The 26,788-nt window shown below is 42.3% G+C and overlaps 4 protein-coding genes across 8 annotated transcripts in view; 2 read left to right on the top strand and 2 right to left on the bottom strand.

Moving 5' to 3' along the window:
- The window catches only part of pnpla7b (patatin-like phospholipase domain containing 7b), a 57,924-nt gene extending 49,073 nt beyond the window's left edge, over positions 1-8,851 (bottom strand). The window contains exons 1-6 of the mRNA XM_056273449.1: positions 8,813-8,851; positions 7,508-7,582; positions 7,046-7,133; positions 6,630-6,709; positions 6,438-6,532; positions 5,665-5,805 (exon numbers count right to left, since the gene is read on the bottom strand). Of these exons, the coding sequence (XP_056129424.1) occupies positions 5,665-5,805; positions 6,438-6,532; positions 6,630-6,709; positions 7,046-7,133; positions 7,508-7,546 (443 nt within the window). The 5' untranslated portion in view covers positions 7,547-7,582; positions 8,813-8,851. The remainder of the gene's footprint in view (positions 1-5,664; positions 5,806-6,437; positions 6,533-6,629; positions 6,710-7,045; positions 7,134-7,507; positions 7,583-8,812) is intronic.
- A 107-nt stretch (positions 8,852-8,958) lies between these two features.
- On the top strand, positions 8,959-10,730 carry mrpl41 (mitochondrial ribosomal protein L41). Of its 4 annotated transcripts, XM_056293444.1 has the most exons (3): positions 8,969-8,996; positions 9,449-9,599; positions 10,145-10,730. In XM_056293444.1, exon 3 carries the CDS (start codon positions 10,163-10,165, stop codon positions 10,568-10,570), a length of 408 nt encoding a protein of 135 aa, XP_056149419.1. In that variant the 5' UTR covers positions 8,969-8,996; positions 9,449-9,599; positions 10,145-10,162; the 3' UTR covers positions 10,571-10,730. The 4 variants fall into 4 exon arrangements, with proteins under 4 accessions (XP_056149403.1, XP_056149411.1, XP_056149419.1 ...); XM_056293428.1 differs by lacking the exon at positions 9,449-9,599 and having other exon boundaries at positions 8,959-8,996; XM_056293436.1 differs by lacking the exon at positions 9,449-9,599 and having other exon boundaries at positions 8,960-8,996; positions 10,126-10,730.
- A 127-nt stretch (positions 10,731-10,857) lies between these two features.
- On the bottom strand, positions 10,858-19,857 carry dph7 (diphthamide biosynthesis 7). The gene is made up of 10 exons (XM_056287845.1): positions 19,786-19,857; positions 17,578-17,762; positions 17,342-17,475; positions 17,165-17,252; positions 16,478-16,572; positions 16,224-16,381; positions 15,803-15,875; positions 15,619-15,684; positions 13,788-13,960; positions 10,858-12,365 (listed from the first exon to the last, which is right to left on the bottom strand). The coding sequence occupies exons 2-10, from the start codon at positions 17,716-17,718 to the stop codon at positions 11,923-11,925; spliced, it is 1,371 nt and encodes a 456-aa protein (XP_056143820.1). The 5' UTR covers positions 17,719-17,762; positions 19,786-19,857; the 3' UTR covers positions 10,858-11,922.
- Positions 19,858-20,445: 588 nt separating this feature from the next.
- On the top strand, positions 20,446-23,372 carry paxx (PAXX non-homologous end joining factor). 2 transcript variants are annotated; one of them, XM_056294619.1, is made up of 7 exons: positions 20,446-20,549; positions 20,674-20,734; positions 20,828-20,877; positions 21,533-21,717; positions 22,622-22,669; positions 22,785-22,881; positions 22,976-23,372. In XM_056294619.1, the coding sequence occupies exons 1-7, from the start codon at positions 20,446-20,448 to the stop codon at positions 23,019-23,021; spliced, it is 591 nt and encodes a 196-aa protein (XP_056150594.1). In that variant the 3' UTR covers positions 23,022-23,372. The 2 variants fall into 2 exon arrangements, with proteins under 2 accessions (XP_056150594.1, XP_056150586.1); XM_056294611.1 differs by having other exon boundaries at positions 22,619-22,669.
- The last annotated feature ends 3,416 nt before the right edge of the window (positions 23,373-26,788 follow it).

Here is a 26,788-nt window from a genome sequence, read left to right as displayed (position 1 = left end):
AAAGTGAAAAAGGTTTTGTAGAAATTTTTGCAAATTTATTAAAAATAAAAAACTGAAATATTGCATGTACATAAGTATTCACACCCTTTGCTATGACACTCAAAATTGAGCTCAGGTTCATCCTGTTTCCACTGATCATCCTTGAGATGTTTATACATCTTGATTGGAGTCCACCTGTAGTAAATTCAATTGATTGGACATGATTTGGAAAGGCACACACCTGTCTATATAAGGCCCCACTGTTGACAGTGCATGTCAGAGCAGAAACCAAGCCATGAAGTCAAAGGAATTGTCTGTGGACCTCCGAAACAGGATTGAATCGAGGCACAGATCTGGGGAAGGGTACAAAAAAAATTCTACAGCTTTGTAGGTCCCGAAGAGCACAGTGGTCTCCAACATTTGTAAATGGAAGAAGTTTGGATCCACCAGGACTCTTCCTAAAGCTGGCAGCCCAGCCAAACTGAGCAATCGGGGGAGAACGGCCTTGGTCAGGGAGGTGACCAAGAACCTGATGGTCACTCTGACAGAGCTCCAGCGTTCCTCTGTGAAGATGGGAGAAACTTCCAGAAGGACAACCATCTCTGCAGCATTCCACCAATCAGGCCTTTATGGTAGAGTGGCCAGAGGGAAGCCTCTGCTCAGTAAAAGGCACATGACAGCCCACTTGGAGTTTGCCAGAAAGCACCTAAAGGACTCTCAGACCATGAGAAACAAGATTCTCTGGTCTGATGAAACCAAGATTGAACTCTTTGGCCTGAATGCCAAACTTCACGTCTGGAGGAAACCAGGCACCTCTCATCACCTTGCTAATACCATCCCTACAGTGAAGCATGGTGGTGGCAGCATCATGCTGTGGGGATGTTCTTCAGCGGCAGGAACTGGGGAACTAGTCAGGATCGAGGGAAAGATGAATGGAGCAAAGTACAGAGAGATCCTTGATGAAAACCTGCTCCAGAGCGCTCAGGACCTCAGACTGGGGCGAAGGTTTACCTTTCAACACAACAACAACCCTAAGCACACAGCCAAGACAATGAAGGAGTGGCTTCGGGACAAGTCTGTGAATGTCCTTGAGTGGCCCAGCCAGAGCCCAGACTTGAACCCCATTGAACATCTCTGGAAAGACCTGAAAATAGCTGTGCAGCAACGCTCCCCATCTAACCTTACAGAGCTCGAGAGGATCTGCAGAGAAGAATGGGAGAAATACCCCAAATATAGGTGCACCAACCCTGTAGCTTTGTACCCAAGAAGACTTGAGGCTGTAATCGCTGCCAAGGGTGCCTCAACCGGGTACTGAGTAAAGGGTGTGAATACTTATGTACATGCAATATTTCAGTTTTTTATTTTTAATAAATTTGCAAAAATTTCTACAAAACCTTTTTCGCTTTGTCATTATGGGGTATTGCATGTAGATTGATGAGGAAAAAAAGGAATTTAATCCATTTTGGAACAAGGCTGTAACATAACAAAATGTGGGGAAAGTGAAAGGGTGTGAATACTTTCCAGATGCACTGTAGATTGGTGTAGTGTTTGGGGACTCGTCATTCTCCAGCGACCCGGGCGCCTGCAGCCAAGCAACCGAAAGCATTCTCCCTACATCTCCTTCGCGGCCTGAAGGTAATGCAATCCATGCGAGGCTTCGGTGTGTAAAATAGCGAGAGCGGCCGACACGAGTTTGAAGGAAGCTGGTGTTACGACTATCTCCTTCCTGTGGAAACGTGAGCCAGGGGAGTTATGCAACAAGAGTTCCGGCCATATGCCATTGGGTTAATCGGGTGGGATAAGGGGAAAAACTAGAAATAAATTTATTAAAAAAAAAAGAAACCCAGGGTAATTTCTAAGCAACCAAAGGCCTCTCTCATATTGGCTAATGTTAACGTTCATGAGTCCACCATCAGGAGAACACTGAACAACAATGGTGTGCATGGCAGGGTTGCAAGGAGAAAGCCACTGCTCTCCAAAAAGAACATTGTTGCCCATCTGAAGTTTGCTAAAGATCACATGGACAAGCCAGAGGGCTACTGGAAAAAAATTTTGTGGATGGATGAGCCCAATATAGAACATTTTGGTTTAAATGAGAAGCATTATGTTTGGAGAAAGGAAATTAATTTATCTAAATTAAATTATAAAACTATTATGCCAATTATACAGCGCACTTGGCACCAGAGGATTCAGTGTGCGTTTTTGTTTTGTTAAACCTGTTTTTGTTTTTTAGAAAGTCTGGCTACTATTTGGAATTTACTTAAACATTTCAGTTAAATATTTTTCATATAGGCCTGTTGGTCCATTTTATTCGGTCTGTTTTATTTCGTTCACAGCAGTGATGCAGGTGTGTGATGATGTGATGATGTTCTGTTGTCGTTTATGCTGCCATTTGCACAAGTAAAAATAAACCCGTTTGTATGAAAAAAAACTGTTGTATTGGTATTTTTTTTATTTACTTTATTATTATTTTATTACTATTTGTAAATAGTACAGTTTAATCTTGTCAGTTAAACGGTAAATGAGCGTCACTTACCAGTCAAGAAAAAAAATCAAAATGAGCGTCCCTGATCAAGATATTTGTACAACAAATGCTTTCAATAAAAATATTTGACACAGAGGTCTTGTGGAGTCCATGTCTCAATGGGTCAAAGCTGTTTTGGCGGCATGAGGGGGACCTTCACAATATAAGGCAGGTGGTTTTAGTGTTTTGGCTGATCAAGGTATACTACATGATATAATTATAACAATAACAATCAGTATACAGCAGTTGCATAAGTCTTTACGATTGTATATTTGTATTGCACATCAGATATATGTACGTAAGACATCTTGACGAGAGGGGGCTATGTACAAAGTGTCATGTTTACATAATAAGTGACCATTATTGCACCATGCTGTTAAGTATTCATGAGAATGATGGCCTGGGGGGGGGGGTCTTCCTGTGTCTGGTGGTTTTGGTGCAAATTGCGCTGTAGCGCTTGCCAGAGAGTATGAGTTAAAACAGACAGTGTCCTGGGTGTGGCAAATCTGTGCTGATTCCGCCCACCTGTTTCCGGGCTCTAGTGGTGTAGAAGTCCTGTAGGGTGGGCAGGGGAGCTGATTTTTTTTCTGCTGTCCTTACTGTTCACTGCAGTCTGTTCCTATCCTGTTTTATTGCTGCTCTGAACCAGACCGTGATGATATGCACAGGACAGATTTGATGACTGCGGTGTAGAATTGGTTCAACAGCTGCTGTGGCAGACCAAACTTCCTCAACTGCTGCAGAAAGAATATCCTCTGCAGGGCCTTTTTGAGGATGGAGTTGATGTTGGTCTTCCGCTTAAGGTCTTTGGAAATGGCAGTTCCCAAAAACTTGAAGGTCTCCACAGTTGACACAGGGCTGCTGGATAATGTGAGGGGTGGCTGCTTAAGTCCACCATCATCTCTACAGTCTTGAGTGTATTCAGCTCCAAGTTGTTCTGACTGCATCAGAGCAACAGCTGCTCAACCTCCCCCTGATATGCAGACTTGTTGCCATTCCTGGATGAGTCTGATGACCGTAGTGTCCTCCACAAACTTCAGGAGTTTAACAGCTAGGTCCTTGGAGGTACAATCATTGTTTTAGAGGGAGAAGAACAGAGGGGCGAGGACATATCCCTGGGGAGCACCAGTGCTGACTGTCTGTATACCAGACGCGACTTCCCCCACCCTCACCTACTGTTTCCTGCCTGTCAGGAAGCTGGTGACCTGACAGATGGCAGGGGATACAGTGAGCTGGGAGAGTTTGGAGATGAGGCTTTCTGGAATGATGGTGTTGAATGCCAATTTGAAGTCCACAGACAGGATCCTTGCATATGTCGCTGGGCAGTCAGTGTGTTGCAGGATGTAGTGTGGTCCCATTTTGACTGCATCATCCACTGACCTGTTTTCCCAGTACGCAAACTGCAGGGAATTCAGCAGGCGTCCTGTGATGTTCTTCAGCTGTACAAGTCGTTCAAAGGACTTCAAGACCACATATGTCAGAGCCAGACTACCCTCGGTGTTATCGGAATTGCCAGTCTGCATGGGCTAGCAGTTAGCTTAACTTGCCCTGCTTCTGCGTCCTGTCAGACCGCCTTCGGTGCTTCCTTTTCGGGAGCAGCTCCAGGCAAGGCCATGGTCCTTGGGCCCACCAGAGGCAGCAGACAAAGCTCTCCCAGCCGATCCAACGCTAGCTCTCCAAGCCATTAAACAGAAATTTTTTTTATCTAAGATCAAAATAAAAACTTCACAAACGACACAAACTTAGACGCAGACACGGACAAAGACACTGCATAGTCGGTACTGGGTGAAGCCGCTGCAAATGTGAGTTTGCGCTACCATCTTCCCACAACCGGAAACATAAGTCCCCAAGGATTATGAAAAGTGAGTCCATATGTTTTCTTTCCAAGCCAATAATATGGTCGGCCAGGGTTTGCAGTGTGTCATTCAAGCTGGCCTGTGGTGGGGTGTAAACACCGACCAGAATGAAACGCCTGTGGTGAATAAAATGGCTTGCAGTTCATGAACAATGTCTAAAAGTTTGGAATGCAGTATTTACTTAACACTATGACAACTGTACACCAACTTTCATTTATGTAGAAGCACATTCCTCCACCCTTTGCTTTCCCCAATATTACCATTACGCGATCCGCTTAGTGTAGGCAGAAGCCGGCAGATATAATCCACTGTCGGGGATGGAGTCGCTGAGCCAGGTTTCCGTGAAACAAAGGGCAGCAGAATGTACAAATTCCGTTTTCGTCCCATTGAGAAGAAGTAGCTCGTCCATTTTGTTGGGCATGGAGTTGAGACTTGCCAAGTGAATCACTGGGAACGTGGATCAAAATCTCCATTGTTAAAGCCTCACCAGGGCACCGGCAGCTTCCCCCATCTGCTTCTCCTCTATGTCCCACAGAGAGCCACTGTTCCTCCAACTATGATCTCCAAAAAATTATTTCCAGGTTTGTGAAAACTGATGAAAAACTATGTAGAGTGCACTGCCTAATGTTAAGCAGTTCTTCTCTAGTCAACAGGCATGACCATATCACTCCCGTGCTTGCCTCCCTACACTGGCTCCATTATATTTCGAATTGATTTTAAAATTGTATTGCTCACTTTTAAGGCTTTAAATGGTCTTGCTCCTACATACATTTCTGATGTACTGACCTGGTAACATGCCCTCTCGACCATTAAGATCTGCAGATGAAGCCCTGCTGGTTATTCCTAGGTTTCAGTTTGTTACAAAGGATGGTCGGGCTTTTGCTGTTAGAGCCCCCATACTGTGGAACTGTCTTCTTATTGAACTAAGACAAACTAAGTCTCTAGCTTCTTTTAAATCTCGTCTTTTTTATGAAAGCTTTTATAAATGTTTGATATTTATTCATACTGTTTTTACTCTTACTTACTTGATCTTACTCTTATTTTTTGCCTTGTCTGGTTTTATTTCTTTGTAACATTCACTAATAATCAATGAAAGTAACCTGGTTTGCGTAACCAAACACAAAATAAACAAAAACAGTACTAGAGAGCACTGTGCTGAGGCTGCCATCCACAGCCCCTATCTATAAATAAACCTGATGTCAAATAATAACACCGAGCAAAGAAAAAGCTAATTCGCTTTTATAAGCACTGGATATTCCTTTTCCTACATTTTTAAGAAAGAAAAAAAGTGTACATTGTCCTGACCTGACATTTTTCAGCATGTAAAGCACCTCGGACGGCAGATGAGAGCTCTGAACATCAAACTCAGTGAGGTCGGCCTCCAGCAGACAGGGAGGGGGCTCCTTGGGTTGCAGGGTAGGGGGCTCCCTCCGGATACGTAGGATCCTTGTGAAACATATATACACACACACACACACACACACACACACACACACACACACACACACACACACACACACACACACACACACACACACACACACACACACACACACACACACACACACACACACACTTACTGACCCGTTTTTAACATGATCTCCATCACATTTTGACAGTCTGTCCTGATTCTGTCCATTGCAAGGGCTCTGTCCCTATAGCTTCTTGTTCAGTACTTTGATGCATGGTCATAGCCAGAACTTGAAATTAACACCCGCCAAATGACAGTAAGCATTGGCTACAGTAGATATCCATGTCAATTTTGTCAGTTGCTTTTTGAAATGAAAGATATCTATGACATCAAAGAAAGATATCTTGAGATATCTTTAACATGTGCTCCAACATAACTAGAATCTCCAATCCAGGGCACCTTTTTTCTTCAGAATACATAAAAATGGGTAATTATACAAAATTATGCAATTATGAACAAGTAATATGTTTTGGCTATTGAAATTACAAAATGGCTGGAAACTCTGAAACCAACATGCCATATCGGTAACTGGGCCAAAAAAATTTATTTCAAGCCCTGATTATAACTTGAGACTTTATTTGACTGTCCTTCTGTACAGCCGACTCACTTGCGTGCTATGGACAGGACTTTGGTCCTCTTCCTTACACGCTGCCGAGAAGCCGAATTTGAGTTTTGAGTCGCAGTCGATGACAGGGTCTGTACCTAAAGTAAGTAGAGCACCAAGTTGCTTACCCACACTAAAAATCACATGGCTCTGATCAATATTTGATGGATTTCAGGAGTGAAAGATAAGACAAACCTTTCTCATGATTTTCCTGCCATAGAACATCACCTTGTCTCTCTTCCTAAAGCGGTAATGTGGAACGCCAGCCTGCTCTTCTGAAACATGACAAAAGTCAATTATCAAAAACCTTTGCACCACAGTGCAAAGGTTTTTTGTCTTCAAATATGTTTAAGTATATGCTGTGAAATCCTTTAACCTACCCTTGTACCCATGTCAAAATTACCAATTCACAACACTTATTGTGCTTGAAAAAGTAACTCTGATGTGAGTGAAATGCTGAAATATATTGATGAAGGGAGCAACAATAATCTCCCAAACGCTCCTCCTACTCATAACATTTCATTTTTGTGTGTGCAAATTTGCTGTATTTCCACACATTGCAAACAATAACAATTTCCCCCCCCCCAAATAACAGTACAGCGTGTACTAACTTGACTGTTTGTATTTTCTGTAAAGAAGATAAACGGCAACACCAATGACAGAGACTACTGCTGCAGCTCCAATCAGTATGACGGTCCACTGGGAGAGAAAGAGAAAAGACATTATATTTCAATGACAGCTGTTACACCAACCCAGTAAATTGTATAAACATAATTTTTGGAGTCATCTGAATCTGTGTCTAACATAAAAGCTCTCCAACGGCCACATTCTTGAAAAGGGTCGGAGTTCACCTACCAGCCTTATATTTCTAATATACTGAGAACCTTGTATCTTAAAAATGACTGAACTTGTATACCATGTAAGGGCCACACCTTTAATATGTTTGCTTCTACTTCAAACCAATAAGTTTGATGGCACAGAGAGAGAGAGAGAGAAAGAGAGAGAGAGAGAGAGAGAGCTATCCAAGTATTTCAAGCCTCATTCACACTGTAAAAGAGGGTTTTGGTGCTTACCATAGTGTTTTCAGTCTCTTCCTCCACAAAGTTTTGCATCCTGGCCCTCTTGTCCCTACCAAGAGGGACCAGGCCCTGAAAAGGCATGGAACCAAGTTAACGTGGCAAACACCATTCTGGGGTGTTTGAAAGGAAAGTAGGCAGATAAAAAATAAAAATGGGAGAACAGTATTTGATTAAAAATAAATATTAGTATTTATCAAACAAAAACTTGATCTTCTCAGAGTTTATTTTGTCACTACACATAATCGCCACCAACACATGCATTTATGTGACTATGCCACAATCAGCATAGACATTTCTCTCTAAAATCAGAATTTTAATGATTTTCCTTTTTCCATTTCTTCTTGAATGATTTGCTTAAGTGTGAGGAGTTACATAAAGCATTTTTCCTGGTCACTGTCTTCCATTGCTAATTAGCAAAATCATCCAACTGCAATGGTATACAATTCTGAATGTTGCCTACTTTAAGTAAATCAACAGATTTGAACAAGGCAGCTAAATAATTGTAGTGTTATGTTCAAAACTATGAAAAGACAGCATTCATTTCAACCAACTGCAATAAAGTGTGGATGATCCCGAACACTACTTCATCATTATCATCAAATTATTACTGTAACTATCTAACATTATTCATCAGATCATTAAATATCACCCTATTATTATTTGAAGTGTGCAGATCCTACACAAGTGAAAAGAAAACGTGGTTACAGCTCAGTGTTAGGAAACTGAAGTGCCTTTAAGAAGCTATTCTCATTAACTCTGCATGACTGCAACCTGACACACCTGAATGCACTTGCGCTGCAATGGAGAAAATCACTTACATATACAGTGATATGCGGTGTAGAAATGCTTATCGATGAGAACGCGGGACGAGTTCGCTTAGCTCGTTTTCAACGTGTAGTGCATGTGTTTAGATTTATGGGCTTGGCTGCATGTTTTGCTGGATCAATTTCACGCACCGTCATGTAATGTTGAGTTTACTATGAACAGATAAACAAAAAAGGCATTAGGCAAAATAATTCAGTACTCTCGCAGTTGTTTAAACGACCGATCGTAAACCAATGCGTCTTTGAATTACCCAATACTCTCATTAAATCAGCTGACTGCAAGTAAACCTGAATCAAGTTTATTTTCAATTGCACAAAACCAAATCCCAGTGTTCTTCAGAGTGAAAGCATACCGACCGCTACACGGACTCTTGTATTTTTCGTTACAAATGTGTTGAACGAGCAAGTTTTAAATGACAGAGTCTAATACGCGTTAAGACAAATACAGAGTAATCAAAACAAATTTTCGACGTACCTCTTGTGTCAAAGTTTTTGTTCTAACCTTTCATGTCTTGTTGTTCGTCAGTTGACTACGGTTCGCTGCCAGTATATCGAATTTTGATTCGTTGCGCGGCTTCACATCTCAACCAATCACAAACAGTTTTATTTAAAAGTGATACATTGAAATTGCCGCAAGGGGAACAGAGCGTACGCTGAAGGTGAGGTGATCGACTTTGGAGTCCTAAGTGAAAATAGACACCGTTGAATAATGATCAATTTGTAATTATATTATGGTAAATAAATGTTGCCATTTATAAGTTAAATGAATCATCATGTTAGTGACGCTAAACTGGCAGCTAAGCTAGCTGGTTAGCTCCCCGGTTGTTTGCGATCTGAAAGCAAGCTAGTTATTCGCTGCATGTCATTCACAAAATTTAGCTTTACAACAGTTAACCTGATCCAGAGACGCTTCCGGTCTGACATTTGGTAGTTATCAAGATTAAATTGCCTCAGTAGATCAGGCTTGGGTGGCGTGGTAGTCATTGTAGCGACTGAAACCCTGCGTGGGTTTCCTCCCAAAAATCCATAAACATGCAATGCAAAGGGAATTGGAGTCTATAAATTGCATGTTGGTGTAAATAATATGAGTGATTGTATGTGTGGACCTCAGTGATAGACTGGTGACCTGCTTGGGGCATCTCCCTGCCCCCTACCCAATGCCTTGCCAGGATAGAGTCCGGCACTCACGACCCTGAATTGGATGAAGTGCGTGTAGATAAAGGATGGACGGATGGTGGGAATGATACATCAGGCATATAAATGTATGAAACTAAAATTACCAGGATTCCCAAGTGTCCTACAAAACCTAGAATGTATTTACTATTTTCCAAGCATGGAAAATACCTGGAAAATAATAATTAATTTAATGTCTGGGAAACATTGAGGTCATGGAAAACGTGGGTAGAAATGGTGTTTGCCTGTCGAGATTGCAGTTTAAATGGTTTTAGCTGAGATTGCACATCAGTGCTTGAAGTTTGGGCGATATGTTCAGTGACCAGCTTAAAATTACAGTTCATTTAGAGACTGATAGTTAATACTAAAAAAAATGGCCTTTCATGTGCAACAGCTGTCATGTAAATCCAAGCAGTCATAGAAAATGTCCTTAAAATCCATGAAAGTGAATTCTTAAAAAAAGAGTTGAAATGAGGGTGTGGTGGCAAATCCTTTTAACAATTCAAGTCTCCAGAGCCACTTTAAGCAATAATTCAAGTGAGATTTAAATGCACTGTCATTGTATATGATACTATACCAGTAAGGAACGTTTTTAACAGTCGGATTTCTTCATAGGTTTTCTCTGTTCTTCCAGGTGAAAAATTAAGGTGCCATGGGTGTATTATCAGCGCTGGCAAGAGGTCTTGTCAGAGGAGCAGACCGGACAGCTGAATTCACTAGCAAGCGTGGTGCAAGGACTCACAACAAAGGAAGAACTGCAAGGCCCCCCGGACTGAGGCTAGCAAGCAGCAAATTTGTAACTATACCAGCTATGATTCCTGAGTTTGTGGTGCCTAACTTGGAAGGATTCAAACTCAAACCTTATGTGTCATACCGTACACCTGATGGAACCGACCCGCCCCTCACCGCAGAGAGTCTGTTTGCCGAGGTTGTGGCCCCACAGATAAAGAAGGACTTTGAAGAAGGCACTTTTGATAAAAACCAGCTGGAAAAATATGGTTTTGAAAAGACACAGGAAGGAAAGCTATTTAAACTGTACCCCAAAAACTTTGTGCGTTAAATAATCACTACCAAGTGTTTTCAGAAGGGTTAGCCAATCACTGTCCCCTCAGTGGTCAGGACTTTTGCAGACAATTAATATCGGGCTATATTTGTTAAATTACTAAAACCAGTACAGAAATAAATAACAATTGTGTCAGCTACTTTTTGGTTCATTGTCAACGTAAGACCAGAATTTTCTCATATCTGACTGCTCTTCATTTGCAGTGTTCATCTACCGGCAACACACTTTCCTTCATTACATTAACTTGCTTAAATCAGAGCTAATAATCAGTCATAAATTATAAAAACTACAGCATAGGTGCCATTGACTAAGCAATGTTCTCACATTTGTTAAAGTAAGATATTCACCTCTACATCAGCATTTGCCGATATTGATCAGATTGTCACAACTGTAAACGTGGCTTTGGTGGGATCACACTAGGCAAATTTTATGGACTACTGTGTTGATGCTCCATCAATTCCTATTAGGAAAAGCTCTAGATTTCTACAGAATAGCACAGAGGAGGACAATTTCTTAAAATATATAAAGGTAAAACTGGTTATGGCTTGCTCATTGGGAGTTGTAATATAAATCCACAAATGCAGGCAGTTTAACTACATGGTTTATAATGGGCGCAGGCAGCAGAATAACCTGGTGGTTGGAGATTAACATTACAGTTCAAGGCTAAAATGTTGGCAACCATCAACCTGAGACGTCGTACCCTACTAATGTCAGGTGTGCTGTTGGGAATTGAACTGCCCTCCAACCCCTGGAGCATTATGAGGTCAACTTGATTCTGAGGATGATGAAAGTATAGCATAAGGAAAGCTCACTCACCCATTACTATGAGGTACATAAAAAAGGAAAGCTCTCTCACCCATTACTATGAGGTACTTAATGCTGGTGCTGGTTTATTTTTTGTTTAAAATTTCAAATAAGGTCTTTATAGTAACCATTACAGTTATATTTTCTTGGTGTAACAATGCTGCAGAATAAAAGAAAAATGCCTTAAAAATCAAACAGAATCCATAATCGCCCAGTGCATATTAAAGAGAACTCAGAAATATTAGAACCCCACCCCAAGCAACACTGGACTCTTATGAAATGGATTAAAGTACTACAGCATAATGACAGCAAGACAGTGCATAAAAGCAATTTCTTGATTATTTCCTTGAAGATAGTGTACTTATTGCATTTCCTCAGGCAGCTTGTTCCAATGTTATAGCCCCCCCCCCCCAGTAGAAAATCTTTTTGTTTTTAATATAAACTTTGGTACCAACAAGCTTTTCTAGACTACAATCTGCTTTTCTGTGAGTTTTATAATTTAATATTTCTCCATGTTATCAACTTGGCTGGTGCTTGAAGCCAGGTCACAGTGGCTCTGAGCTTACGGACCCTCTTTCGTTGTCAGCTTTAGCAGTGATGCAGGCCTCACCAGGAGTCCAGTCCCAGCGCCACACATGTAGCATATGGTCATAGAAAGAGCAGCTAGCAAGCAGACAGGACAGTGAGGGGGCATCGCCTGTTTGTTTAAGGGTCGGACCTGCAGAAGAGCTGGTGGAGGGAGGTGTGACAGTCTCAGGGATGTAGTTTCCAGTATCATCCTCCAACGACGTGTCAAAACTGGCGGTAGGAGATTCGTATTGAATCCTCAAGTGTCCTCTACTTTCCGAGTAGCTTTGCTTTGGTTCTGCAGTCTGAGGGGAGTAGGGAGGTGGGTCATTCAGAGACATTCGGGACCAGTCTGCTCCGTAAGCCAGGGAGTTGTGGAGGATGTAGGAGCCCAAAATGGAGCAAACTCCTCCGCCACCCTCTGGAAGAAGACAAATGCAACAGCCGGCTTCAAATATATGACTGCTCACAACAGCTGAAGTCTAATTACTGATATGGTTGAAAAAACTTTTTTAAAGTATCCAATGGAGTTTTTGACCACTAGTGGTACTACAGAGCACAGTAAGGCCCTGTCCCAAACGGCACACTTGTGGTCCTCACGGTCTTCATTTCCACATGTCTGCAAGGGCCATGAGGCCATAAGGTGTCCCATTTCTCATTTTGTGCTTCAAAAGGCTGCTCATGAGTGCCCCCAATGAGCCCTTGATGTGGCCTCTGGCAAAGCCTGCGTCGTTGTGCACTTAATGATGGTCTATCATTCAAAACTCCTGGCAATGACCAGTTATAGCTAATGGCATATCGAAAGGGAAATGGATCTGGGGGTAGCATTCCTGCTTCAGTGTGAAATGGCTCAAATTCTCCATAGGGAGTTCTATAAAGAAATATCTCAGACTACTTTGCAATAGTCGGGGCAGTGATGCAACTTAGATATGATTTTAGTCAATCGTTATTGATTCTAATTGTCTTTGAGCAGTTACAGGCAAAAACTTTCTAGAATGATTTTTGATATAGTCCGATAACCTAATTTTGCCATCACATCTCACATATAAAAGTAAATAATAAATTCATAAAAGATGCTGTAATGTGATCTTGTGCTTCCTGTTTTGATGAAAGAGGAAAAAGGCTTAGAAAAGACTGAAATTCACGTCTCCATGCTAGAAGTGCATGGATATGAGGGTGTCCCAATTCTCGCTTTTTTTTTACAGATGCAGTCTTGAGAACTAATGCATCACAGGGTCCCACCTTCTTGAAATCACCAAAGAGCAGACTTGGAGGACCACAGGGTTTAGGCTGTCATTTGGGACAGGGTGTAAGAAAAGTGGGTCTCTGAATTGTTTGTATCACATGTTCTAACAAAACAAAAAGACCAAGAAAGAAATTGCTTAAATATTTGTGAGGCAATTTGACAGTTAGTGGCGTAAGTGAGATGTATCCGCTGATAAAAGGAGAAGTTTGCAAGCTGATGTAAACAATGCAGCTTTAAAAACACCCCCCCCCAAAAAAAAGGCTGCATTCAACATGTTTTGTTTGCTAGACCTCAAGGACACACACAATGTGTTTTGTTGAGAAACAATGTAAACAAAACAGAGCTGTTACCAAGGGAAGCTCAACTGGATACTTTTAAACTATCCAAGTATGGTTGACTGAACATGTATGATTTTTCTTTTAGTGGCAACACGGTCATAAATTATAAACAGTTGGTCCATTCCCTGCACAAGCATCAGCCAACAAGAAGAGCAACTGTAGCAATTCAAACTAAAGTGCCCAACGCCATGTACCTCACCCAACAGGTTTCAGATTAGTTTTGAGCAAACCTAGGCCTAATCTTTGCCCTCACACTTACCAAGGGCTTGCTGGCAGTGAAGGATATGGAAGTCATTGTGCATGCAGGCAGCCAATAGCAGGTGCTCGTGGACTGGATGCCATTTCAGTCTCCATACGCCACCACCAAGGGAACTCTCGCTGAACGGCTGCCGCATGTTCCTGCCGTCCCACAGCAGCACCTGCTCATCATAGCTGGAGAAGCAGAACCGCATAGATTCCCATGAATATCTCAGAGAAATGAGATGCCGGAATAAATTAGCTGTACATTGCTGCTTGAAAGGTACACTGTAAGGCTGCTACATACAGGCAAATATCCCACCCTACATGCATAGCTACAGCTTCATACACTCATTGACTCACTGAGTTTTTCTGTAACCTCACAACTACAGAAAGACCATGGCAAAAAAGTAATGCAAGGCAAAGGCAATCATAGATAAGTAGTGCTTATAACAAACTTGTGTTGAGTAAGGAGGAGGTGGAGCAGACCTGAAATATCTAGCTTCAGAAATTGTGGTACCACATGAACATACTGACAAAATGCTAATTTACAAATGTGGAGTGAGATGGATCATATGACAACAAACACACTGCCTTTCTGTTAAGAAAGACATTGTCAAGACTTACTTTCTTGTTTAAAATGGACACTTGATCTTCCTATAAGACTGGCCTATTAGTGCAAAAATTACATAGAGCAACTATCCCCCTAGTCATTCAAAGTATCTAATAAGGGTGGGATGGATTCAAGATATAAGGTAGGAAATATTTCATAACCTTTAAAATATATTAACATGCATAAAAAATATACAGCAAAAAGCCAATTAAAAGACTAGAGGTTCATTCTTCCAACATATTTTTACATCTGTTGAGAGTCTTGTGGGAAGAAGATTAAGATATACTTTATTAATCCCTGTGGGGAAATTCATTTCATGCATTTAACCCATCCTAGCCATATAGCTAAGAGCAGTGGGCAGCCGCTGTGCAGCACCCGGGGACCAACTCCAGGTCTTTTTGCCATGCCTTGGTCAGGGGGCACAGACAGGAGTATTGGGAGGAAACCGGGGCACCTGGCGGAAACCCACGCAGACACAGAGAGAACACGCAAACTCCACACAGAGTGGAGTGTCTGTAACTCCAAGGACGAGTTCCAAAGGGTGTGGGGACCTTTCCTGGAATACTTTAAGAATCTCCAGCCAAACTAAAGAATTATTGCCCCATTCTCTTCTCCTTTTTGTTTTTGTTGATTTATGTCAGTAATACAACCTGTGAAGGTCTACCAGCTTCTAAACCCCCCCCCCCATCTTCCATTTACTGACTTACCTATTTTTCTTTCTTTTCTAAATCCTAAACCTGACTTTAAGCACTTTCCTGTTTCACTCCAGGGACGAGATATACCCCCTTACATAGCGCATCCTGGCTTGTAAATGGGGCTAGTGGGGTGGGGGTGGGGGTGATTGGGGATAAGATTGTTATGTTCCTATATCATTTTTATATCATGTAAATCTGACATATCATGCACTTGTTTTAAAATCTTTGTAAGTATTGCTTGTTGTTTAAAATCCAATAAAAATAACCTTGGGGGAAAAAAAAAAACTCCACATAGAAAGGATATGGGATGGCCTGGAGTTTGAACCCAGGACCTGCTTGCTGTGAGGCAACAGTGCTAACCACTGGGCAACCACGCTTAGACTAAGCTATTCATTTTACACAGTGTGCATTTAATGCTAACATGCTAAGAAAAGAAAACATAAGATTGGATTTTTAGTGATGGTGCAGCATGAAAAATACTACAGGTCAATCTTACGATATGGTACATTAACCATTAACACATGGAGTTCAGTCACTGAGATTACCTTCCTGTAGCTAAGATGTGCTCCCGATGTGGGTTACTGTGTATACTGCATACACCCATTGAGTGCCTTCAAAAGAAAATACATGGGAGATTGTATTTAAGCATGTTTTTTTTATAGATATAAATCAACATATTTTGCTAAAACAGATATGAATCATGCCAACACCTCTATCAGCATCTCTCACCTCTTACTAGTGAAAGTAGGGGAGGAGGAACCGATCCTAAGATCCCAGCCCTTAAGTTCGCAGTCATCCCCACCTAGTGCATCCCATTCATATAAAAACACAGACAGACACAGGAGGGTAATATCTCAATTAATCTAAAAACATGCAAAACAAGTTAAACATTAGCTCACAAACTTGGAGATAAAGAAAGAAGAAGCCTGTCACTCAAACATGAAGATGCCAATCCCCATGATTAAACTTGAAAGTCAACAAGATACTTAATAAGGCAAAGTAAAGACGTTAAGATATACCTATAGACACATTGTGGATTTAGGTGGACAAACAAGGTCAAAAAAACTTGTGGGGTGGATTAGCCACAGTATTTGGAAAGACGACAGTATCCTAAAACAGCAAAGCTTCTAATGTCATCAGGAAGTGTTACCCGAGTAAACCAGCTGTGTGTCCCAGTAGGAGAACGCAGCAATCCAGGCTTCAAAGTTATGGGCTTTCCACTGTGACATGGCTGTCAGATTAGCCTCCCCAAAGCAGAGCACATTGATGCAGCCTGCAGAATCACTGCACACCAGTCGCATGTCACTGCTGCAGACAGGAGACAAGAGTATTGTGAGTCCAGCCAATCCATTCCATTGTCTTTGTCAGTAGCTCGTCTTCATAAAAAAAAAAAGGTCACCTTACCTGTCCCCTCTTCCTGTGGACCAATCTAAAGACAAAGCCAACCTGTCAACTCCCATTTCCAAACTGGTCAAGGACTTAAGACCCCAATGGGCTTCCTACTGGATAAAGACACTAATGAGAGCAGGGTTCACTCTCCACTACATGATCAACTATGAACTATAGTAAACACATGCAAGGGTACACAGTCATCCCAATCTCTGAGATTCATACTCTGTCAGGTTATTTAAGATTATTTGTAAACAAAATTTGATCTTTTGAATTTATTTAGTTTAACATAAGTCAAGGTATGTCAAATCTCTAAGACGTAGCTGCCTCCACTCTTAGCAAACAGCGGAGGCAGACATTTAAGCGTATCGTACAAGTACATGGATGAGCCATGCATATTGAGAGGAAGAATTATTGTGTACAATAGTGCAAATTGGGTATTTGAAGAAGGTGACAGAGGGGTCTTCTAGTGGTTGGGCAAACTAGCCTGTAATCAAAATGTTACAGGTTTGATCCTTACACTAGACTAGATTATGTGTATCTAACAAGAGAAATATGCTCTCGCAGTGTCTTTGAGGAAGGCACTGGAAGGTATAAACTCATTCACTGAGAGTTTCTCAGGATTAGAGCACCACCTAAATGAGAACCATTTTGAACAGTAAAATCTCTTAATCGCAATTACCCTACAGCCTTTAAGCTCACCTGACTCTCACCGAGTGTGAACAACTGGAGCTCCCCGCTGGCTGTGGCCATGCCCAACAAAGGCTTCTCTGAAACAGGCACATGGCACCTGAGAACATATTAGATATTAAAAAAAAAAGAGAGACAAAGCTAGGGAGAAAAAAGCATGATAACCATGTCAGCTGGAATCATTCTAACCATTTCAAATCTAAAATAGCCGGGGTGTTGATACGCTGCAGCTCAGTGAGAGGTGGGGTCATGGATCCCTCTTGGTTACATTCAAACAGGTACAAACGGCCAGTCCGGGTGGGAGTGGCGTTGTCTTCCATCGCCTGTGAATGAATAAGGGCCACAAGTAAATCAACAGTCAGGCACAATCAAATATCAACATTGACATTTGGAAGTCATTCTAGACGGAAGATGTGTACGCTCACCCCATCTGGACCTTTCTGTAACTGATATGTTCCACACACCAATATGTTGTACCACAGTGGAACAGGACACCACTCCACCGCATCAGCACTCAGCTCTGTGTCGAACACCTGCAGATTTCGGGTTTTTGATTTCCAAGCCATCCCCACCTCTGCTGCATACCGTTACTGTGATGTAGTAGGACCATCTAACATATAAAATTGATAAGGGTTTAAGTCAGAATGAGACCCAGCCAAACAGTCAAAACTTGCCAGGTGGTAATGAAAAAGTAACAGATCACAGGCTGTAAGAGCATGCTGTGGCTCCAAATGCATTTGTCAATTTTCCATGTCTTTTTTTTTCTGTCCAAGACAGCCAGCTAAATGGAAGGACTTAGAACAAAATCTAATAAGTGTACCTCTCCCGTCTATATTGGGAGACAAAACTCTCCAAAAGAAATATTTAGATAAATTGAATTCAGGCATCTGATTAGTATGCCTCCTGGGTGCCTTCCTTTGGAAGTTTACCAGGCACGGCCAATTGGGAGGAGACCCTGGGGTAGACCCAGAACTCGCTGGAGGGATTACATGTCCAATCTGGCACGGGAACACCTTGGGATCCCCCAGGAGGAGCTGGAGGGCATTGCTGGGGAGAGGGACGTCTGGAATGCCCTACTTGCCCTACTTGCTGCCACCGCGACGCTACCCCGGAGAAGCGGCTGAAAATGAATGACTGAATGAAATTGACTAAGTTGGCCCTGTGATGGACTGGCGGCCTGTCGAGGGCGTCTCCCCGCCTGCTGCCCAATGACTGCTGGGATAGGCTCCAGCATCCCATGACCCCAATTGGGATAAGCGGCTTGGATAATGGCTGGATGGACAGAATTTTCCATGTTTATATTAACTCAATGCAAATTTCACTTTTAACCGCAAGGCCGGTGACATTGTGGGGGTGGAACTGGATTCTCTGGTGGAGGTTTCTGAGAGGAGGACGCTGTTGAAATTATGTGCCATCATGGACAATGTCTCCCACCCACTCCACGACGTGCTGGTTGGGCACAGGAGTACTTTTAGTAATAGACTCATTCTGCAAAAAGCACCACAGGAGGTCATTCTTGCCTGCGGCCATCAAAGTTTACAACTCCTCGCTCAAAGTGTCAGACACTTGGGAGTTAATGGTCATTGGACTCGCCCTTCGACTTGTTTTACCCTGTCTGGTTTTATTTGTGCTACTTGTTGTGTGCTGCGGTAGTGTAGTATAGATAGGGTGTTATGGGCACCATGCTTGTTGTTACTATATTTTGTTCTTATTTCTACTTCTTATTTTATCTTTTATTTCTATTTGTTTCAGTTTTTCTTGTTTCCATTTGTTTCTATTTTCTTGTTATTTTGTTAGTTTTTTCTTATTAGAGCGTGAGTGTCTGTAATAGAACCCCTCAGGGATGAATAAAGTGTTCTGATTCTGATATAAAAAAAATTTAACCATGCATAGTTCCTATCAGTAATTCTTTCTAATATTTATTAATGTTACTTGATGGCTGTTATACTGAGCTGTTATGTCCATTATAATTCTGTTATCCTCTTTCAATGTTGTATTATGTAAATTGCGTGAACACAACATCCATTGCACGCTGTCCGTCTTGAGAGAGAGAGCCCTCCTCTGTTGCTCTCCCTGAGGTTTCTTCCTATTTTTTCTCCCTGTTAAAGGTTTTTTTTAGGGAGTTGTTCCTTATCCGATGAGAGCGTCTAAGGACAGGAGGTTGTGTTGCTGTTAAGCCCACTGAGGCAAATTTGTAATTTGTGATATTGGGCTATACAAATAAAATTGATTTGATTCGATACTTCCTATTTATTACAGTCTACCAACAATCACAACGTGCCTGTTTGGCCAGAAGAACATTATTTGGAATATTCATTTTTTAAGGATTTTTTACAGGTGTTTAATGCTTCTATTACGATACCTTACAATACGTTTCAATCTGTTACTCTGACACTGTATTTTATCCGTCTTTAACCTGGCTAATTTACACCGAACTCACTTTGCTAGATAATCTGGTAGCTAACGCTAGCTAATGTAACAGACAACATATTAGCCGGCTTTCCATATGAAAAGTGTTCCTCTTGACACTGATCACACTTGTGCAGATAAACGACTGCGTCCCAATTTATTGCCTATCCCATCTGTTATCATCTGCTCAGAAACTCTGGATCAAACGTTATCAAAAAACTCACCAGTTTCGAGCAGCTCCCACATTCACGTTCAACTCAAACTACGTGAGTACGTTATTACGGGTTTTTAGAGCCGCGTTCAACATTAGCGCGCTTAAAATGTTCCAATACGCAAAAAGCAGGGCAAATTAATAATTTTAAGCCACGAAGGCACATTAGGAGGCTACGTAATAATCAGATATTATCTAGTGCTTTTATTTTTATAATTTTTAATTGGATGAAATTCGATCAGAAAATGGATTAGATTATGCAAAAAGCCCAGCAGAAAGTGGTACGCGTTGAACGGTTGTGTTGCGTAATGTAACCGGTTCGTATGATGGCACACAAGTTGCGTTCAACATTAGTGCATTTAAAACGTTCCATTACACAAAAAGCAGGGCGAATATCTAATATCGAGCAACGAGAAAGCATTGAAATAAATTATTAACTGACGCATAAATGGATTTTTTTTTAAAAAATTTTAACCGGACTATTTTAATAGGGCTATCTTTAACTGCATTAAAAAAACCGTCTTTCTTTGCAGCGTTAAATATTTGCGCTATGTAACTAAACTCACGTTTCGTCTCTTAGCCGAACTGGGACGTTCCCTTGTTTAGGAAGTCGTGTCCGGCTGCCAGAGCATCTGCACGTCGGTTGCTGTTGTGCAGCCAAACTATAAAAGCTATGGAGGGAACTCAAACCTCGTCATACTGCATCGTTGTAGACAAAAAAAGCCAGTCTAAATTCGTATGTTATACACGCCAGAAATCTGGTATATACCGCGTGTGGTGAGTAGTGGGCTGTGCTTGTCTCATACCAATGAACAATTCACATTAATAGCGTTCATATAATGAATTTAACACGTAAGTATCGGTCAGTGCGTTTCATCCAGGTTTTTTGTTAATCTGTAAGTTTGACAGACGCCACTGGTGTGTGGAGCAAAGATTTCACCAAAGATACATTGAGTCAACTTGTAAGTCTAACTCTTTACGAGAAAAAAAAGTCTTACTGGATGTCGCATAGAAACCGTTTTGTTGTTTCTAATATTAGTCGTTTCTTTGTTCAGAGTCAGAGGTTTGCCTTGAAATCTGCAGAGGATTGCATCGTAAAAATCAGGTTTGCACGACTCACTCACACAGTACAGTACTTACAAAACCAAATTGCCCTGGTTTAACTCTGACACTAATGTTATTTAATAAGGGAGTCAACGTAGGCCAGACGTTTAAGGTTACACCAGGCCACTGCAACCTTCTGATGAAGGCAACGTTGAGCTTTTGCTGTTAAAGAGCCAGTGAGCCCATCGACTTGTGTAATCTTTTGAGTTTCTCATTGAATGGCTGTTGCAGGTCCGCTTCTGTTTGTCTTCTCTGTTCACTCGGCACCTATTCCATGCCTATCTTTTCTGGAAGAGGAATCCCTCCTCCAATGCTTTTCCAGAGCTTTCTCCCAGTTTATATCCTGATAATATATATACACATATAATTTTTTTGGAGTTTTTCCTCATTTCCATGAAAAATCATAAGATGGGGGGGGTGTCACACATTACATTGCTTTTGTTCTATTTTCACGGATATATACCAAGTCCAGTTGCACTTGATTCAACTCCTTTGGATAACCATGACCTGGATGAATGAGAACATTCACAGACACTTCTATTTTTACATGTTGGAAAAAATAATTTGATTTAAAGCCCTTCGGAACTGATCTGTGATTTAAGGGTAATACAATTCAAATTGTGAGCTAAAGACTTGATTATGTATGCTTTCTGCAGGTCTGCCTGCTGTACAGGGAGCGTGTCTGTTTTTGTGCAGGACTCCAGCATGGTGCTCCATGTGGACTCCAGTCCAGGAGACCTGAGTCTGAATCTCTCCATGCTAGAGGAACCAGATGCCAAAGAAGAACTCAGAGAACTGCTCTTCCAAATGGCAGACTGTCTGTCTCAGTCTGGTGGTGCAGGTATATACAAATATATTCTGAAGGAAGCAGCACAATATTGACAAAAATGTAATCTTGTATGATAATTTTGTGTCATTTTCCTGATCAATGCAATGTTGATATGAACTGGTACAAACTCGGCTATCTTATGTACTCAGCATTGCTCAGTAGCATCTGCAGAGGGGACCAAAATGAGCTGCTGAAGTCAGGGACTCTACACGATACCAGACAATGCTGACTATGAAATCCTTCAAAACATCTCACCCTATTTATTTCAGCCCCTTTGAATCCAACAATTGCTCGGTATTAGATCAAAGTTTTTCACTAAGTTGAATGGTCTTGCCTCTGGTTCATCTGTAGATATTAAAAACCCAGATGTACATCATGCCATGTGTATACAAACTGGTGTCTAATGTAGAAGATTAACCCCAGCAACAAAACAAATGCTGATAAATCTTGGCTGTAAATGGTAAATGTGACTTTGGCAGTGCATGTGACAGGTAACCCATCTGGCAGCGACACAGTCAGTCCAATGAGAGATGTTTTATTGTAGCATCCTTTTTGCCGTTGTAACCCTCAGCACCATTTGCAGGTGTTGCATTCTCCACCTCTCCACCCCCCCTCTGCCAACCACAGAGTTCAGTTGTGGGGATAGGGGAGGGGTTATGTTGTTATGGCACACTGTACTGTTACATTAAATCCTCAAACAGGCAGGCAGGTATGAAGCGCATGTGATGCTGACCAGTGTGGGCCACCATTTCATTTTGCAGTATCTTTTTGGTTGTCAAAATTCTGTGTTTTGTTTGTTTTTTGTAACTGTTATTATGGCTGCTGAAAAAATTTGAAAATTTCATTCGTTTCTTAACTGTATTTCCTGTGCTGTACTAATTTTGTTTTTTTATTAATTACATTTTTCCATCAGTAGGGTCTCCTTCCGTCAGTCCAGAGAAAAATCAGTCCCGGCGGCACACAGGTATGTTTTGCCTCTAGTGGCAGAAAACCTGAGGTGGAGTTGGTTATGTCGAGCATTATTATTACTATTAATAATAACAAATTATTTCCAACAGCTAACTGATACGACTTTGTAGTTTTAGATTTTGAACCGAGGAGACAGAGGACAGGGCCCTCTGTGTCAGTGAAGAAGCGGCTGCCGGGGGATTCCCTCATCAACCCAGGATCCAAGAAGTAGTATTTTATTTAAATGAGCTGCTTTGTTATCGCCACTTTGAATGGAAAAACACATACAATAACAACGCTTTCCCTTGGTTTTTTTTTTCAGAAAGCGGCAAGCAACTGGCGTGGCCTTCGATGAAGCAGATGATTGAGACGAGGGAAGTTGGGACTTTTGTCCTCCGTGTAGTGACATCAGTTCACACAGGAATAGCTGGCTTTTAATCCACAAATCTATTGTGTTGCAACACGTTTTTAATACTATTTATTGCAGTCTACATGACGAAATTACCATTCTTTAAGGGTTTCTGTTTGTGTCTCCTTCAGAGAGGAAATGTGTCTGTGTATTCTAATGCTTAGGCCATCCGTTTTGCGCTCGGCCGCATAGGGTGTCCCGTTTGTTTTAGGGATCGAGGGGTAGGGGTCCTTTAGCCCTCAGTGGCCCTCCAAACGGAGGGGTTTCAGATGCAGACTACAAACGGAGCAGTAGAAGGAAATTCCCTGGGTGCTTTGTGAACTAAGGCAGCGTAACATGGCTGCAGGGGAAAGAAGGTCAGAAATATCCTCACAAATAATCATGCGAAATTTTTAAAATCTGTTGAAATATCTTAGCTTAATATAGATGCAAATGGATATGTAATTGGATCATTTTTTATGTACGCTCAATTAATCCAGGTGAGGATGATGATGAAACGTTTCTCTCAAACGTTGCTTCCAGATGAACCGAGTCAACTTCCAGTGATGTAATTGGATGGTTATAACGAGCATTTCTGAAAACCCGCCTTTCACGATGTCATGGAGCTTCGTGTAAACGACGAGTTGTTAGGGTTAGAGTATAATCCGTGTATGCAGCTTGAAAAATGACCCGTTGTTTATTATGTCTGTTTTCGAGCTACAGACGTGTGAAATATATTGTAGTGAATTCGGGGGTGCAGTCCGGGAACAGCCGCAGCCAGGACGCGAACCCGGATCTCCCGCATCATGGGCGACAACATTAACCAGTCGACTTAAGAGTCCAACCCGTTAGCCAAGGGCTAGCGAGTCTATTTATCCGTGCACGTTACACCACCCCCTCCTTCGGGAAGCGCGTCCCCGCACTTTAGCATATCAGCTCCCTCACGCCTCTGGGCGCACGCGCTTCCGATGGCCTCACGTCTCACCATCCCACTTCTGACACCAATGTAGCGAATTCGGGGGGCACCCGGGAATCGCCGCAGCCGGGACGCGAACCTGGTCTCCCGCACTTGCCTCCAAGGCAGACTACGAAATTTTTTTGACTCGGGTTCGCGTCCTGGCTGCGGCGGTTCCCAGGCTGCCCCCCCCCCGAATTCGCTACACTGGTGTCAGAAGTGGGATGGTGAGACCGTGAGGCCATTGGCAGCGCGTGCGCCCAGAGGCGTGAGGGCATAGGGAGCTGATATGCTGAAACGTGGGGACGCGCTTCCCGAAGGGGGGGGGGTAGTGTAACGTGCGTGGATAAATAGACTCGGTAGCCCTTGGCTAACGGGTCGGACCCTTTTATCGACTGGTTAACATGGTCGCCCGTGGTGCGGGAGACTCGGATTCGCGTCCCGGCTGCGGCGGTTCACGGGCTGCCCCCCTGCCCCCCCCCCATTGAATTCGCTACAATATCATCAAATCGAGCGGTTCGGTCCCACTCGGGTTGCTACCACAAAGACATCTCTCAAACAATGTCAACTTGGCATAATTGATGACATTTAATGACAACGGTCATAAACATTCTAATCTTTGCTTGTTTGGTCGTCTGGACTACATCAAACTCACTCTAATGACTGGCTTTCCCTGCAAGTCTCTGGAGTTTGTTCTGAGTGTAAACTACTAATAAGACACGTTAGCCCCTAGCTAACGGGTCTGACCCTTTAGCCGAGTGGTTAGTGATGTCGCCTCGTGGCGCAGTACACCCCGTATCGAATCCCGCACCGGGCAAGAAAATAACCGGCTACATGAGTTTGGAAGAACTGCTTCCGGCTTCGATACTCCGCCCACCTGGAAGTCTTTACATCCATTCATCATCCATTATCTGAACAGTTTATCCTGCTCTCAGGGTCGCGGGGGATGCTGGAGCCTATTCCAGCAGTCACTGGGCGGCAGGCAGAGAGACACCCTGGACAGGCCGCCAGGCCATCACTGGGCCCACACACAGTGCACCCTAAAAATTAATACTTCGGTAACCCTTGGTCAGTTTAAATATATGATTATAAACCATCCAGCTTCTGTTTGTACTTGTTTTTTTAGACTATTTTTGGCATTTAATTGATAGCAAGAATAGAGAGCGATAGCGAAGGCAGGGGATGACATGCAGCAAAGGGCCCAGATCGGATTTGAACCCAGGCAGCTGCGGTAAGGACTCAGCCTTGTGTGGTACGTGCTGAACCAGGTGAGCCACTGGGGCGCCCCCGTTTGTAACGGTTTTATCCATTAGGTGAACCGCTTATCCTGTTCTTAGGGTCGCGCGGATGCTGGAGCCTATTACAGCAGTCACTGGGAGGCAGGAGGGGAGACACCCTGGAGAGGCCGCCAGGCCATCACAGGGCCGAGACCCCACACCCCCACACACCACACATTCATACCTAGGGACAATGTAGTACAGCCAATTCACCTGACTTGCATATCTTTGGACTGTGGGAGGAAACCGGAGCACTGGGAGGAAACCCACGCAGACACGGGGAGATCTGAACATACAAACTCCACACAGAGGACGACCCGGGATGACCCACCAAGGTTGGACAACCCGGGGCTTGAACCCAGGACCTTCTTGCTGTGAGGCGACCGCGCTAACCACTGCGCCTCCGTGCCGCCGTAACGGTTTTAATTGATTTTTTGTATCTTGCCATTGATTAACTGTTAATTGATTTTCTTTTATCTTGTATCTTTTATTATTTTGTACCATTCCAAATCTTTCTTCTTTTTTTTTTTTACTGCTGTTCGACATCATTGTAAATGAGGGCCAGCCCTCAATGATTTTTCGAGTTTCAATAAAGGCAATAATTCATAAAGATTCCTTCAAGTTGTGTGATCCAGGGCAGAAATTTCTATGGGCAGGACCAGAGCCCTAGAAAGAGAGAGTTACGTCAACTCCGTAGACGTCAATGGACCAATTATTTAACAGCAATGGCGGATCATGGGAGCCCCGGATAGTTCCAAACAGTGCGACCCGGGGCAATAGGATTTCTATGGCGAAGGTATGTTTCTCGCATTAATCAAAGGTTAATTTACAGGTAAGAACTTACAGTTGACATTTTAATGATGACCATTTTACAAGCACGTTTAAATCAAATTAACGATGTAGTTTAATGCGTTATAGCTCGTCAATTTCAAACAAAATATTAGTTTTAATGTTCCTACACATGCGCATAGAATATGTGTCACGTTGGAATATATCTATATCTATATATAAATGTAAAAATCTGAAAATATTGGTTAGTAGTTACCAGAAATCGCGGCTAAGCAGTTCATTTAAATTACCCGCCAAGCTTCGTTTGGAACTATTCGGCGGCTACATGAACCACGTGACCCTCTCGCGTTCTGACCCCTCATTGACGTGGAACACATATATCCAAAATACAATTTTTTTTAAAAAAAAAACACATATATCCAACATATATACAGTGGAGCTTGAAAGTTTGTGAACCCTTAAGAATTTTCTATATTTCTGCATAAATATGACCAAGAACCTCATCAGATTTTCACACAAGTCCTAAAAGTAGATAAAGAGAACCAAATTAAACAAATGAGACAAAAATATTATACCTGGTCATTTATTTATTGAGGAAAAAGTATGAGTGACAAAAGTATGTGAACCTTTGCTTTCAGTATCTGGTGTGACCCCCCCCCTTGTGCAGCAATAACTGCAACTAAACGTTTCTGGTAACTTGATCAGTCCTGCACATTGGCTTGGAGG

The sequence above is a fragment of the Lampris incognitus genome, chromosome 1 (assembly GCF_029633865.1).
Source record: "Lampris incognitus isolate fLamInc1 chromosome 1, fLamInc1.hap2, whole genome shotgun sequence".
Taxonomy (NCBI): Eukaryota; Metazoa; Chordata; class Actinopteri; order Lampriformes; family Lampridae; genus Lampris; species Lampris incognitus.
Note: the sequence above shows the minus strand (reverse complement) of the source record. Positions and strands in the feature narration are given on the sequence as shown.